Source organism: Antechinus flavipes, chromosome 4 (assembly GCF_016432865.1).
Source record: "Antechinus flavipes isolate AdamAnt ecotype Samford, QLD, Australia chromosome 4, AdamAnt_v2, whole genome shotgun sequence".
Taxonomy (NCBI): Eukaryota; Metazoa; Chordata; class Mammalia; order Dasyuromorphia; family Dasyuridae; genus Antechinus; species Antechinus flavipes.
In genome coordinates this window covers 45,985,320-45,998,313 of record NC_067401.1, presented here as the reverse complement: position 1 = coordinate 45,998,313, position 12,994 = coordinate 45,985,320, and the positions used below count along the sequence as shown (strand labels likewise).

Genomic DNA, 12,994 nt, shown 5'->3' with positions numbered 1-12,994 from the left:
CAACCACTGAAGAGTTTTGAGCAGAGACATGAAATGACCAAATTTATACTTGAGGAATATCAGTCTAGTAACAGGAAAAGGAGATAGGAGGAAGAAGACTTACCTGGAAGGTACCTTTTACAATAGGCAGAATGGATGATAATCAGGGTGATAGCTCTGGGAATAAAAAGAGGGAGAATGATTTGGGAATCCTACAGAGTTAGAGTCAATGAAATTGTAAAACTTATCATATATAAAGGGAAAAATCCAAGAGAGATCCAAGTTTTCAGGTCTAGAAGACAGGCAAAATGGTGGTACCCATGATAGAAGAATTGAAGACAGGTGGAGGAGTAGGTTTAGGAAAAAGAATATAAGTTCAATTTTGAACAGAGTTTGCAGTACTATTGGGGCACATCTAGATGGATCTGCCTTTGGCCATTAATATTCTATTATGTAATATTGGGACAGGGGCCAAACTATGATCACTCTGGTTTAGGGAAGTTCCTGGTGAGGAAATTTCCTCTCTCACTGTAAGAGTGCACTTTCCTTACAACTTATGATCTAGGAGAGTTGCCTAGAACATTGACAAGTTAAATGACTTTTCTTGAGTTGCATAGCAAATAATGTATAGTTTTATAGCTTATCTTTCTTGGTAGACGGCAAACTCTATCATCAAAGATTAGGTCTTTTTTTTTATTCTTGTGCTCCTCTGATCCTAGCACAGTACCTTGCTTAGGATTGGTACTTGTTAAATGTTTAGCAAATCAAATTCTTTTGAATTGGGTTTGCCTCTCTTGGTGAATCATTGTCTTGCCTACCCTGCCCCTCCTCCACTTTAGCATCCTTTTTCTCTGCCCCTTGGAATTATTTTTCTTTTTTTGAAAAAGCATTAATGTGGTCTTTATGATATTTTTCTTCTCTATTCCTTTCATCCTCCCTTTTCTCTAAAATACTTTCTCTTTTTCACTCTCTATCCTTATGGATTCATAAAGTTCCCCAAATTCCATACTTCATCAGGCTTGCTTTTATGACCTTTTTTAAAATTGTCTTAACTTCATCTCCTCATCCCATGCCTTCTGCCAGACTCTCTTGATATCGCTCCACCATATCCTTGCCTCCCACTGTACCCCTAAAGTCCAATTAGCTCATCAAACCATTCCACTAATGTTCAGCTTGAGAAGACACTGAGTGTTTGGGCTGCTACTGTAGTCAATAACCTGTGATCTCATTTACCCGAATTGTAACATAGGGAGCTACGTTGTGTCGTGCACAGGGAACTGCAGAATTAATCTATTTTTATTTCTCTTCCTTCTTCTAATGGGAAAGCTGAGCTCAGCACTGGCCAGAGAAGAGTAACAGTTCAGAAAGGACCACTGTACCGGGCTGAAGGTTATCCAGTCAGCATCACATGTAATGTAACTGGCCACCAGGGACAGTCCGAACAGACTTTCCAATGGTCTGTTTACAAACCGGATAAGCCAGAAAGAGAGGTACAAATAATAAGTACTAAAGACCCTGCCTTCACTTATGCCTTCTATAGTCTTCGAGTTCAGCATGGAGACATCTACATAGAGAGGATCCAAGGAAACTCAGTCTTGCTACATATTTCAAAGCTTCAAACCCAGGATGCTGGCGAGTACGAGTGTCATACCCCCAACACTGATGGTAAATACTTCGGGAGCTATAGTGACAAGGTGAAACTAACAGGTAAAATATCCCCTATTTCTATGTTGCTCTTGCCAATCTGGTCCCCGCCTTTTTATAAATGGCTCCCCTTCTCAAATTCCCCAGCCTAGCTAAGCTGCCCTTTTCCCTACTCTCTGCTCCTTATTTATGCACGATCTCTATTTCTCATCTTTATTTCATTGTACTGACTATGCCCCTCATACCTGGAATTCATTTTCTCCTCACCCCTGCCTTTTAAAATCTGGTTTCCTTCAGTGCTACCTTCTACATGAAACCTTTCCTGATCCCTCCAAGCTCCTTATATCCTCTCTCCCAAAGTTCCCTTGGCTTACTTTTTATACATTCTGTGTATACTAATTGACACAATGCTATCTCCCTGTTAAAATATAAGCTATTTGAGGGTAGGGAGGTTTCACTTTTATTTTTGTATCCCTGGTATCAACACAGAGCTTGGTACAAAGAAGGAAATTAATAAATACTTATTGGTTAACGACACTATGGTTACATCAGTTACAAAATCCTATGATATGTGATTTAATAGTATATCATAATTTTCATAATTTTCATTCTTTTTATAACAAATCTCTGATGCAATGTATCAAATCAGTATATGAGATCAGTGAAGAAATGGGTGACCAAAAAGTGGAGATCACGAGTGATGAAAGAAGGGCACATGTGAAAAAATTAAGTGACAGTTGCATAAGATCGATATGCATGAATGAAGTGCATCATTGTAGGGAATATCCATATTGTCATTTTAGAGTATATATAGAGTATATATTTCATGTCCATGGTTTAGAGCCCAGAAATAAAGATGTACCTTCTCTCTAAAGATGGTACATTCTCTGTATCTATCATACCTACCATGTAATTGTACTTTTTTAAGTATAAAAAGTATTTAAAAATGTTAAAAATTATCATCCCTCTTTTTTCCCCCTTTAGGGACTTGACTTGAGATCAGGAATGCTATTAAATATTCAGGCTTTAAATGAACTTCATCATTAACTTGGAGGTTGTTATTGCTGATTATAGATTCCCTAATTGTCTTAGTTATTCTACAGAAATCTTGGTCTTTGGGTTTGCCCTTTTGTCTCAATGCAAGTGAAGAATTAATATAAGCTTGTGTGATTTTTTTTATCTTTTTTTGTGCCAAGATTCTATTCATGCATTTTATCTTGGCTAAGAAACATAGGTCACAGATTGTAAGGCTAGAAAGAGATTTTAGAGAGTTTCTCATCCAACTCCTTCATTTGACAAAAGAAGAAATTGAACCCCTTTAAGGGTTATGCTTTGCCAAGTTGCACAATAAGCTAATGAGAGGTTTGGGCCTTGAATCCAGGCCTCTTGGCTCCCAATTCAGTATTTTTTCCCCTGCACCATTTAAGTGTTACCTGAGGCTGATTTAGCTAACTTGCTTTGAGCAATTTGTGAAGGAAACCAGAGTTCTCTAATATACCAGTTGGCTTTGATCTGTATCATGGCCTAGATCACTAGCTCAGCCCATTTTTTTTTGCAAATATATGCTATTGGCAACAGTAGAAATAGGGAGAGAGAACACATGAACAGCTGTGAGGATGGTGGGCAAGTATCATTACCTTTATATAATAATAATAATATTAATAATATTACCTTTCTGACAACAACACTTTGAGATAGTCCTTGTTATTCTTAAGTGAGATGTTTACCAATACATGCTGGTAAACTCAGAGTAAGACTAGTCCCACAGAAAGTGCATTTGATTTGGAGTAAGGGTATTTAGGGTCAAATCATGATTCTGCTACCTACAACATGTGCAGAAGCATGCTGGTAAATGTTTAACAATTGCTTCTCCAGAAAAGCACAGTGTACTTTTAAGCTTAATTGGTATTATTTACATTTTCTCCTTCACTGAGACGATCAACAAAACAATAAATTAAGTCTTAATGTGGAGCATTTGCTGATTTCTAAGCTATAAATGTTCACACTGAAAATTTAGCAATTGACTCTCATGAGCACATCCCTGAACCTGTATGACTTTGAGGAAATCTTTTCTCATCCACAAAATAAGCTAGTTTGAATTGATGATCTTTAAATACTAAGTTATATGAATCTCTGTTACTAGGATTATAACTTCAAATGTGCAGAGAAAAAATTGAGGTGTTTAGAGGTTAATTGACATTTCCAGCCCTTAATAGTCAGAGCTGGAATTTGAACCCAGGGCTTTTGAATCCAAATCTTGTGTCTTTTCATTCAGTCATGTTATATAATACGGCACTATGGACATAATTCTTTTTCTTGTGTTCAGTGATTCCAGATACCCTCTCTGTGACCATGAGTCCTCAAACCATCAACAGAGAGGAAGGAGAGTCATTAGCACTTACCTGTGAAGTATCCAAGGCCACAGCTCAACACACTCACCTCTCTGTCTCCTGGTACCGGCTCCAGGAAAGAGGAAACCAATCCACCAAGATCATTTCCCTGTCCAAAGATTTTATCTTGATCCCCGGATCCTCCTACACAGAGAGGTTTTCAGCAGGGGATGTGAGGCTAGACAAAATCGGGAATACAGCCTTCAGGCTGTCCATAGGGAGACTGCAGCCTGTGGATCAAGGCCAGCTATTCTGTGAAGCTATTGAATGGATTCAGGACCCGGATGAGACATGGACATCTATCACTCGGAAACAAACAGACAAAACTACATTGATAGTCCAACCTGAAGGTAAGACTCTTATTAGATTATTAATTATTCCCATGCTTGTCTGGAGGTGTCTTTATTTTAATGGGAAGGAAAGGAAATCCATTTAAGGACTTTGTTTTGCTTTAGTTCCAAAACATATTTTCTAGAAGGTGTGAATAATAGGATTTAGCCACGTGGGAATCATAGGTATTAAGAATGCAGTGTTCCATTTTAATTTTAGCCACATGAGATCGTTTATGGGATGTTGCCTGATACCGCATCTGGCACATGCCAGAGGCTTAATAAATACTTATCAGTTGATTGATTATTGATCAAATAATGAATGACAATCCACATGCCATTTGTAAAAATGAGTCCCTTTTCTTGAGAGTTATATCTCAATTATATATTTCCAAACAACTGAAATTTATCATATGAAGCTTCATTTTTGTTTGTGCTGTTTTCCCCTCCTTCAACACAGCTTTGTATTGCTCTTGGATGGATCCTCACTATTATGAGGTCAGCAATGTGATCAGGGCAGTAAGTTACCTGCCTTTGATACCAATCAGAAAAAAAAAACTATCTAGACATTCTGTCTAGAAAAAAAAATCTTGGGCTTGATAAAAAAATATTTTCTAAGACTACAAAGCAGATTTCTATGTTCTCTCTTAGTTGTTTCCTGTTCTGTTGCAGAATACAGAGCAGTAGCTAGCAATTTAAAGGGCCCAGAATGAGCAACAAGAAAGATCTCAAATCAACTTTTTAAGACAAATTCAGTTTTAGGGGAAGATCTCAAAAAAGGAATTCACATGCTAGGACTTGAGACCTTACATAGAGAGAGAACATTTGGCTGCTGTTGCAAAGGCTATATCCAGGGGAGAAAACAGGAAGAGTTCAAGTAAAGACTAAATCCTCTGGGGGAAATGGGGAGGGACAAAGCATATCTGTAGTAGTTTCTTATTTTAGTTAATTATTTTTCCTAACAAGGTATTAAACAAGCTTAATTGTTTTTAACTATTGGAGTACAGATGCTTTAGGTACCCTTTAAATTTCATCATCCTTGGGAAAAGCCCTGGTCAGCCTACCTTAGTTATAGCTCTGGCAGGAAACAAGCTATTACATGGTCTCAAGAGGTTAAAGATCTCTTGAGATAATAATAATGATGATGATATATAATGTTCTGATCTTCCTCTTGCTGAAAGGAGGCAAAGAGAAATGAAGTGAATCTTGCAAATAAATGTTTCACTTTTGTTTTCCCAGTTAGAGATTTTCAAGTTAACATTTCTGTGGAAAGTTCCTTTGCCATAGGGCAACCTCTGCGACTGATCTGCTCCGTGATTTCAAAGAGTAGACAGAACCGAAAATTGCAGGTGATCTGGTACCTGAATGCCACTGACATTGGCAATATTGATGCTAGTGGTGTTCTGAGCTTGAAGAAAGACTATGAAGAAAGAGCCAACCTTGGACAGCTCCAGGTGTCAAAGATGAGCCCCAATGTCTTCACCTTTACCGTGTCTTCCATGGGTCCTCAGGATGAAGGTGTCTACAGGTGTGAGGTGGTGGAAGTGATGAGCACTCACAAGGATTTTCCAGGGCTACCTCCAAGGAAGCAATCTACAGACATCAATGTATACCTCAGAAAGCCAAGAGGTAAGTCAGGATAGGGAATTCTTGGAAAATGCCCTTGGAAAATTCTTGGAAAATCCTGAATGAGGATCTAACTCTTTTAATATTTCCTAGTGAGTCCAGGTATGCCTCCATTTGCACAAAGGATACATCCTGAGAAATTGGGCATAAATCAGGTCTTATTTGAAATACACCAAGGAAAGTTCTTATTGGAAGGACTATGTGGTAAATCCTCTTATAAAGTGACTATGTCAATATGTGATTTCATTGGTGTGCAAATTCCTTCCACTAATGCAGTTCAATCCATATATGGCTGAGTAGATGAGTCTTAGGAGAGTTGCCTGGAATTTGGAAAAAGTAAATGACTTGCCAGTCGGTAAACAGCTAAATGTCAGAGGCCAAATTTGAACTAAGGTTTTCCTGAACTCCAAAATACTCACCCTCACTTTGCCTTTCATTTGTTATTATTAAGGCAAGTGATTCTCTCCTAAACAGCTTCATAGAAAGAGAAAGTGTAGACAGCTAGGTAATGCAGTGAATAGAGCACTAAACTTGGAATCAGAAAGACTCATTTTCCTGAGTTCCAATCCAGCAACAGATACTGTGTAATCATAGTCAAGTTACTTGATCCTGTTTGCCTCAGTTTCCTCATCTGTAAAATGAGCTGGAGAAAGAAATGGAAAACCACTCCAGTATCTTTGCCAAGAAAGCCCCCACAAAGAGTGGTGAAACAATTCCACAAAGAGAAAGTGTGGTAGATTGGGAATCAGGGTAACTCGAGGTCCAGTTTCGTTTCTGCAGCTAACTAGCTTTATGTGTTTGAATATGCTAACTATCCCATCTGAACCTCGGTTTCCTCAGCTATAAAATGAGGAATATTGATTGATGAGATGATCTCTAAGATTCCTTTCGATTCTAGATTTCTATGATCCTCTTCTGTTTTTTATAAGTTTTGATTTTTCATACTTAAAGAAACATACACAAAGCATGTCAATCCTCCTGCCTAGAGAATGGGCTTGAGCGGACAGAAAATAGGGGACATAGAATTGCCATGTGGGTGGCTAAATGGGAAGATCTCAGGATCACAGTGACTTTCTCAAAGGTCATAGATTCACTAAGTAGCAGAGTCAGAATTTGACCTGAGACCCTAGGACTCCAGATCCAGTTCGGGGGTACAGAACTCTGTACCACACTGCTTCCAGCATTTTCTTCTTCCTTTTGGGAAAACAAAGTGCCAGGAATTATAATCTCTGATGGAGTTAGCCTTTTCCAAATGCTTCTGGTTCACTTCTTCCCTTCCATCTTTCATGGGATGGCAGAGCAATAGTCGTGTTCCTACATTCTGTCCTCGTAATGATAGCTGACAATTATATAGCATTTTCAAGTTTACAAGACATTTTATATTAAATACCTACTCAAGAGGCAGAAGGCGGTATTAGATAAAGAACTGGCCTGAGAGTTAAGAATACCCGGGCTCGAGTCCAGTGTCTACAACATGTAGGTGGCTAGGTGTTGCAGTGTTTAGAGACCTGGAGTTAGGAAGTTGTTGTTTTTGTTGTTGTTCAGTTGTCCCTGATTTTTTGTGATGTCATCATAGTCCATGGGATTTTCTTGACGACATACTAGAATGATTTGCTATTTCCTTCTCTGTTGCAAACAGGGGAAAGTGATTTGCCCAGGATCATACAGTTAATAAATGTCTGGGGCCACATTTGAACTCAAGTCTTCCTATCCACTCTGCCACCTAGCTGTCCCTTTGGCACATAGTAGGTGCTTAATAAATGCTTGCTGCCTTTTCTTCCCTCTGTGCAGCTGTGGACGAGTTATTTATCTTGCTGACTCTCTAATAATATAAATTGAAGAATACTGTGGCTGTAGATCTGCATTAGAAAAGAGTATTTTTCTATTCTGATGATATTCCAACTCCACCCAAATGTGTTTATATATAAGCATATAATAAAATCTCAAACTCTACATGAATTCATGTTTTGTTTTACCTGTTTACAAACATTAGCCCAAGTTTAATCTTTAGAAAATAGAACTATATACACATGTGGATCCTGTAGCTTGTTTGGGAAGATAGTGATTAAGATCTTTGTGTAAGGGGATGGCTGAAAAGACTCTGAAGGTCAACTTATCCTAACAAAAAAGAAGGAAGTTGATGTTACAGGGAGCTCTGTCTTCAGCTGTTCATTAATCAGACTGCTCTGAGGTCCTCTGAGAGGCACTGGGCTTGGAGTCAGCAGATTAAAAAGTGAATGCCCACTCTCTTTCCCCTTTATTCTGGGGAATTTCAGGCCAATCACTTCTTTCAGAGCCTCAGTTATTGGATTTGTAAAATGGGTATTGAAAACTGCACCTCACTGAGAGGTTGAGAGGATCAGATGCGAGAATGATTGTAAAGGGATCTGGCAGCATTCAGGCACTATGGAAATGTCAACACTCTCCAGGCTCAGAGAAGCACAAAGCATGTTTGAACCATTGCCTTCTAAGTGCTTGCTACAGTAAACAGAATTAAATGGGTTATTTGCTTCTTTATTTCATGCATTGAGTCATGTGTGGGATGAAGGAACTTGACTACTTTTCCCTTTGCCATAGAAAGATAGAAGAGAAGGGGCTGACTGACTAAAAGGAATTTGGAAGAGACAATTTCAATCTGAGATTATAAATGTTGCCACATCGTTCTGTAAAAAGGGAACCAAATAATAGAGGCAGCAGAGTATAGGTGAAAGAGCCTTGGTTCTAGAGTCCTAGGAATCTGTGATCAAATCTTACCCCTTAAATTTCTGCCATGCCTTGTGTGAAGTCACTTGATTTTCTTGAACCTCATTTTCCTCATCTGTAAAATGATTATCCCTTCCAGTTCTTGACTCATGATTCCATGACTCATTATTTCATTTGAGTCTCATAACAACACTATGATGTAGTTACTATAGGTAATATTATACCCGTTTTACAGTTGAAACCTAGAAGGATTAAGGGGCTTTCCCATGATTCCATGATTTCCCATGATGAAATGGGTCCGATTTTTTGTGACACCATTTAGGGCTTTCTTGGCAAAAGTAACGGATTAGTTTGCTACTTCCTTCTCCAGCTTAAATGAGGAAACTGAGGCAGATTTAAGTGGCGTGCTCAGAATCACACAGCTAGTAAGTGCCTGAGGAGAGATTTGAACTCATGAAGTTGAGTCTTTCTGGCACTCTGTGCACTTTGGTACCATCTACATGCCCCATGATTATACAGATAATAAATGACAGAAGAGAGATTTAAAGTTGACTGTGGATGACCCCACAAAAAGACAAACCATAGCAACAGAATGGATTATAACAGTGACATTTAAAGTTGAGCTTTCCAACAACCCCATGAGATGAGTTCTACCTATTTTATTATCCCCACATTAATGACTGAGGAACAGACACTAGATGGTACCATATAGAGGGCCAAGTCTATGTGACCCTGTTTGCCTCAGTTTCCCCATTTGACAAATGATCTGGATAAGGAAATGGCAAACCACTTCAATATCTTTTCCAAGAAAACTGGGGGTCATGAAGAATCACACACGACTGAAACAGCTGAACAAAAACAAAATAATGAGGAACCTTTTGCTGCTGAGAGTAGTTTAGGTGACTACCAAATGTGAGAGACTAAATTCAAATCCATTCTCAAAGGCCTATATTTTATCTCATGGGCCATGCTCTTTTGCAAATAAAGGGGATAAAATATTTATCTCAACTGGAGGTTATCTCAATTTGTGTCTATTGAACAAACAATAGAAATGATGAGGAACATGATACATAGATTAGATTACTTAAAAATAAACCTTTGAAACAAATAATAACCTACATTTACAGAGCACTTCCAGAATGCTTCCTTTACAATAATCTTGTGAGGTCCTAGCCCAAGTGTTACCATACTCATAATACATAAAACTGAGGCTCAGAGGGATGAAATCATTTTCCCAGGACCACAAAGCCACTAAAAGTTGGAGTCTATAATTGAGTTAAAAAGCACTAATTAAATGTTTACTATTTGCCAGGAACAAGCTAATCTCTGGTAATACAACCATAAAAGTGAAGCAATACTTGCCCTCAAGGATCTTATATTCTTTTTTTTTTTACATTGAAAAAGTTTATAATTTTTTTATTTTTTTATTATAATAACTTTTTATTGACAAAACCCATGCCAGGGTAATTTTTTACAGCATTATCCCTTGCACTCACTTCTGTTCCGATTTTTCCCCTCCTTCCTTCCCTCTACCCCCTCCCCCAGATGGCAAGCAGTTCTTTACATGTTGAATAGGTTACAGTATATCCTAGATACAATATATGTGTGCAGAACCGAACAGTTCTCTTGTTGCACAGGGAGAATTGAATTCAGAAGGTAGAAATAACGGGGAAGAAAAACAAAAATGCAAGCAGTTTATATTCATTTCCCAGTGTTCTTTCTTTGGGTGTAGCTGCTTCTGTCCAAAGGATCTTATATTCTAAGGAAGAATACAGAGAGGGTTAGAGTGACCACTGAAGAGTTTTAATCTGCCCCAGGGATTGTTAGAATTGCTCCAGAGCAGTAGTTGTGGACTTTTCATAGCAATGATAGTAAGGAATTTATCACATAATACTATAATTTCATTATAGAGATCACAGAATAAAAGGTAAATTATATATGTATGTGAAGGTGAATGGGGATGGAAGCTCCTGGACAGAGACAAATCAAATGGCAAGATCTCTCTGCTGAGTAGACCCTACTGTCCTCCTGGTAAATGGATGGTTAGGATGAATGAAATCTAGATATGCTGACTCCAGATTCTGTGCTCGTGACACCATCCCATATGCTGGCTCTGCACATACCATACTATTTATAAAAACACCACTGTCTATAAACAATCATAAATAAAAATCAACTGTCAATACGAGTGCATATTATGTGCAAACATATGGATAGAGACTCAATCTCTGATTTCATTGTTACAGGTGAAAAAGAAAATTCTTCCTTCCCAGATGAAAAAAAGATGTTTCTTCTTTCAGTGCAGGTGCCCCTCTTTCCTGTGTGACTTAGTGAGTTGACTAGAGTGCTAAGAGATTAAGTGATTTGCCCAGAGTCATACAACTAAAATGTGTAAAAAGCAAGACTAGAAATGAGATCCCCTTAACTTCATAGCCAATTCTTTTTATTATGACGTGTTGCTGCTTTCTCTCAGTATAAAGAAAGCAGGTACCTGAATGAAGAACTTGTCCTGAAGTAAAAAAGAGGTGAATTCAGGTCCTGCCTTGAATGTCTACTTTCTGTATGGCAAGTCACTTAACTTCTCTTAGCCTCAGTTCTCCTATTTGTAAAATGGGAATAAAAATTCTCTCTTCATGTTGTTGTGAGGATTAAATGGGATGCTATATGCAAAATGCTTTGTAAACCTTAGGTCACTATAAAAATGCTCATTACTATTATTATAATTATATAACATGATAGAATAGATTGGGATAAATTGATAGCAAATATAATAGATTAAAATGACACCAAAACCATAAAAGGGACATATACAAATGTTCGAAGGAAAAGCCCATTCCCTAAGAAATATATGGTCAGTAGATATGAATAAATAATTATAAAAGATGACATGCAAATTAGAAATAATCAGTCGAAAAAGTGTTCAACCTCTCTAATAATCAATTACATGTAAATGAATATCAACTTGGATTATGAAAGCCTAAATAGGTGTAACGTGATCTGGATGACAACTCTGAAAAACCCACAACCCTATGTCTACAAAACTGCAAAAGGAGAGAGGGAGGGAGGGAAGAAGGAAGGACATTAAGAAGAATGGGAAAGGCCATCTGCAGAAAAGGGGATTGGAGCTGAATGCTGAAGGTAGCCAAGAAAGTGAGGAGGCAGAATCATCAAGGAAGAGCATTCCATATATGGGGAATAGGACATGCAAATGCATGGAATTTAATATGTGAGATGCAGCCAGAAGGTAAATATAGCTTGATTATAGAGTATGTGAAGGGAAATGAGAACTGGAAAGGCAGAGAGGACCAGCGTATGAAGGGCTTTGAATGCCAAACAAAAGAGTAATACTCTCTTCAGAGATTGTAGTAGAAGAATCTTATCTTACTAAAAAATCATGGATTCTTGAAATTTAAAGTTTATTTACTAAACATATTTTCCCATTTTATTGCTTTACTTTTCATTTTGGTTATATTAATTTTTTGTGTGCAAATATGCTTGATTATTGCATAACCAAATCCATCTATTGCAGGGGTAGGGAGGGGAGGGTAGTTTCTCTCACTTGTTTAATAGAATTTCCCTTCATTTTCACAGGAATTTTTTCTTTTGTTGAGCTGAAATTTGTGTCCCTATTACTTCCAATGCCATCATTCCTATTTTTGTATTCTGGGATCAAAGAATAAATGCAATCTCTCTTCTATGTGATAACATTTTATATACTGAAAGCAACTGTTATAAACCATATTAAATCTTCTATTCTTTAGATTGAACATTCATGATTCTTTTAACTCATGTGCCCCCCTCTGCCCGTCAAGAGGTTGCCTTTCTCCAACTGTGTTCCAGCTTGCCGTTGTCAATATTTCTTCTAAAAGCTGATTTCCAGAAATGGAAATCAAAATGTGGCTTGATTAGATCAAAATACAAATTCTTCCTTCCATTACTTCCTTCATTCTAGATGCCATATTTTCTTTCATGCAGTCTAGGATTATTACATTATCTCTTTTGGTTGCCATATTACCTGGTTGATTTATATTGAGTTTGTGGTCCATTAAAACCTCCTATCTCTTTTTCACCTAAATTTCTTTGCAGCTCCATTCATTTCCTCCATCTTGTACTTGGACAGTTGTTCTCCTTAAACCCCAATCCTAGAGTTTACATTTATTCCGTTTAAGTTTAATGTTTTTAACCCCTGTCCAGCCTGTTGATACCTTTGTGACCCCAGTTCTCTCATTAAGTATATTTACTATTGCTCCCAGTTTTGAACCATCTGCAAATTTGGTAAGCTCATCATCTATGCCATTATCCAGGTCATTAATCTAAATGACT

The 12,994-nt window shown here is 37.7% G+C and overlaps 1 protein-coding gene across 1 annotated transcript in view; it reads left to right on the top strand.

Annotated features, from left to right (window-relative positions):
* Positions 1-287: 287 nt before the first annotated feature.
* The window catches only part of CD101 (CD101 molecule), a 29,848-nt gene continuing 17,141 nt past the window's right edge, over positions 288-12,994 (top strand). Inside the window, exons 1-4 of the mRNA XM_051996540.1 lie at positions 288-321; positions 1,306-1,686; positions 3,950-4,363; positions 5,582-5,971. Of these exons, the coding sequence (XP_051852500.1) occupies positions 288-321; positions 1,306-1,686; positions 3,950-4,363; positions 5,582-5,971 (1,219 nt within the window). The remainder of the gene's footprint in view (positions 322-1,305; positions 1,687-3,949; positions 4,364-5,581; positions 5,972-12,994) is intronic.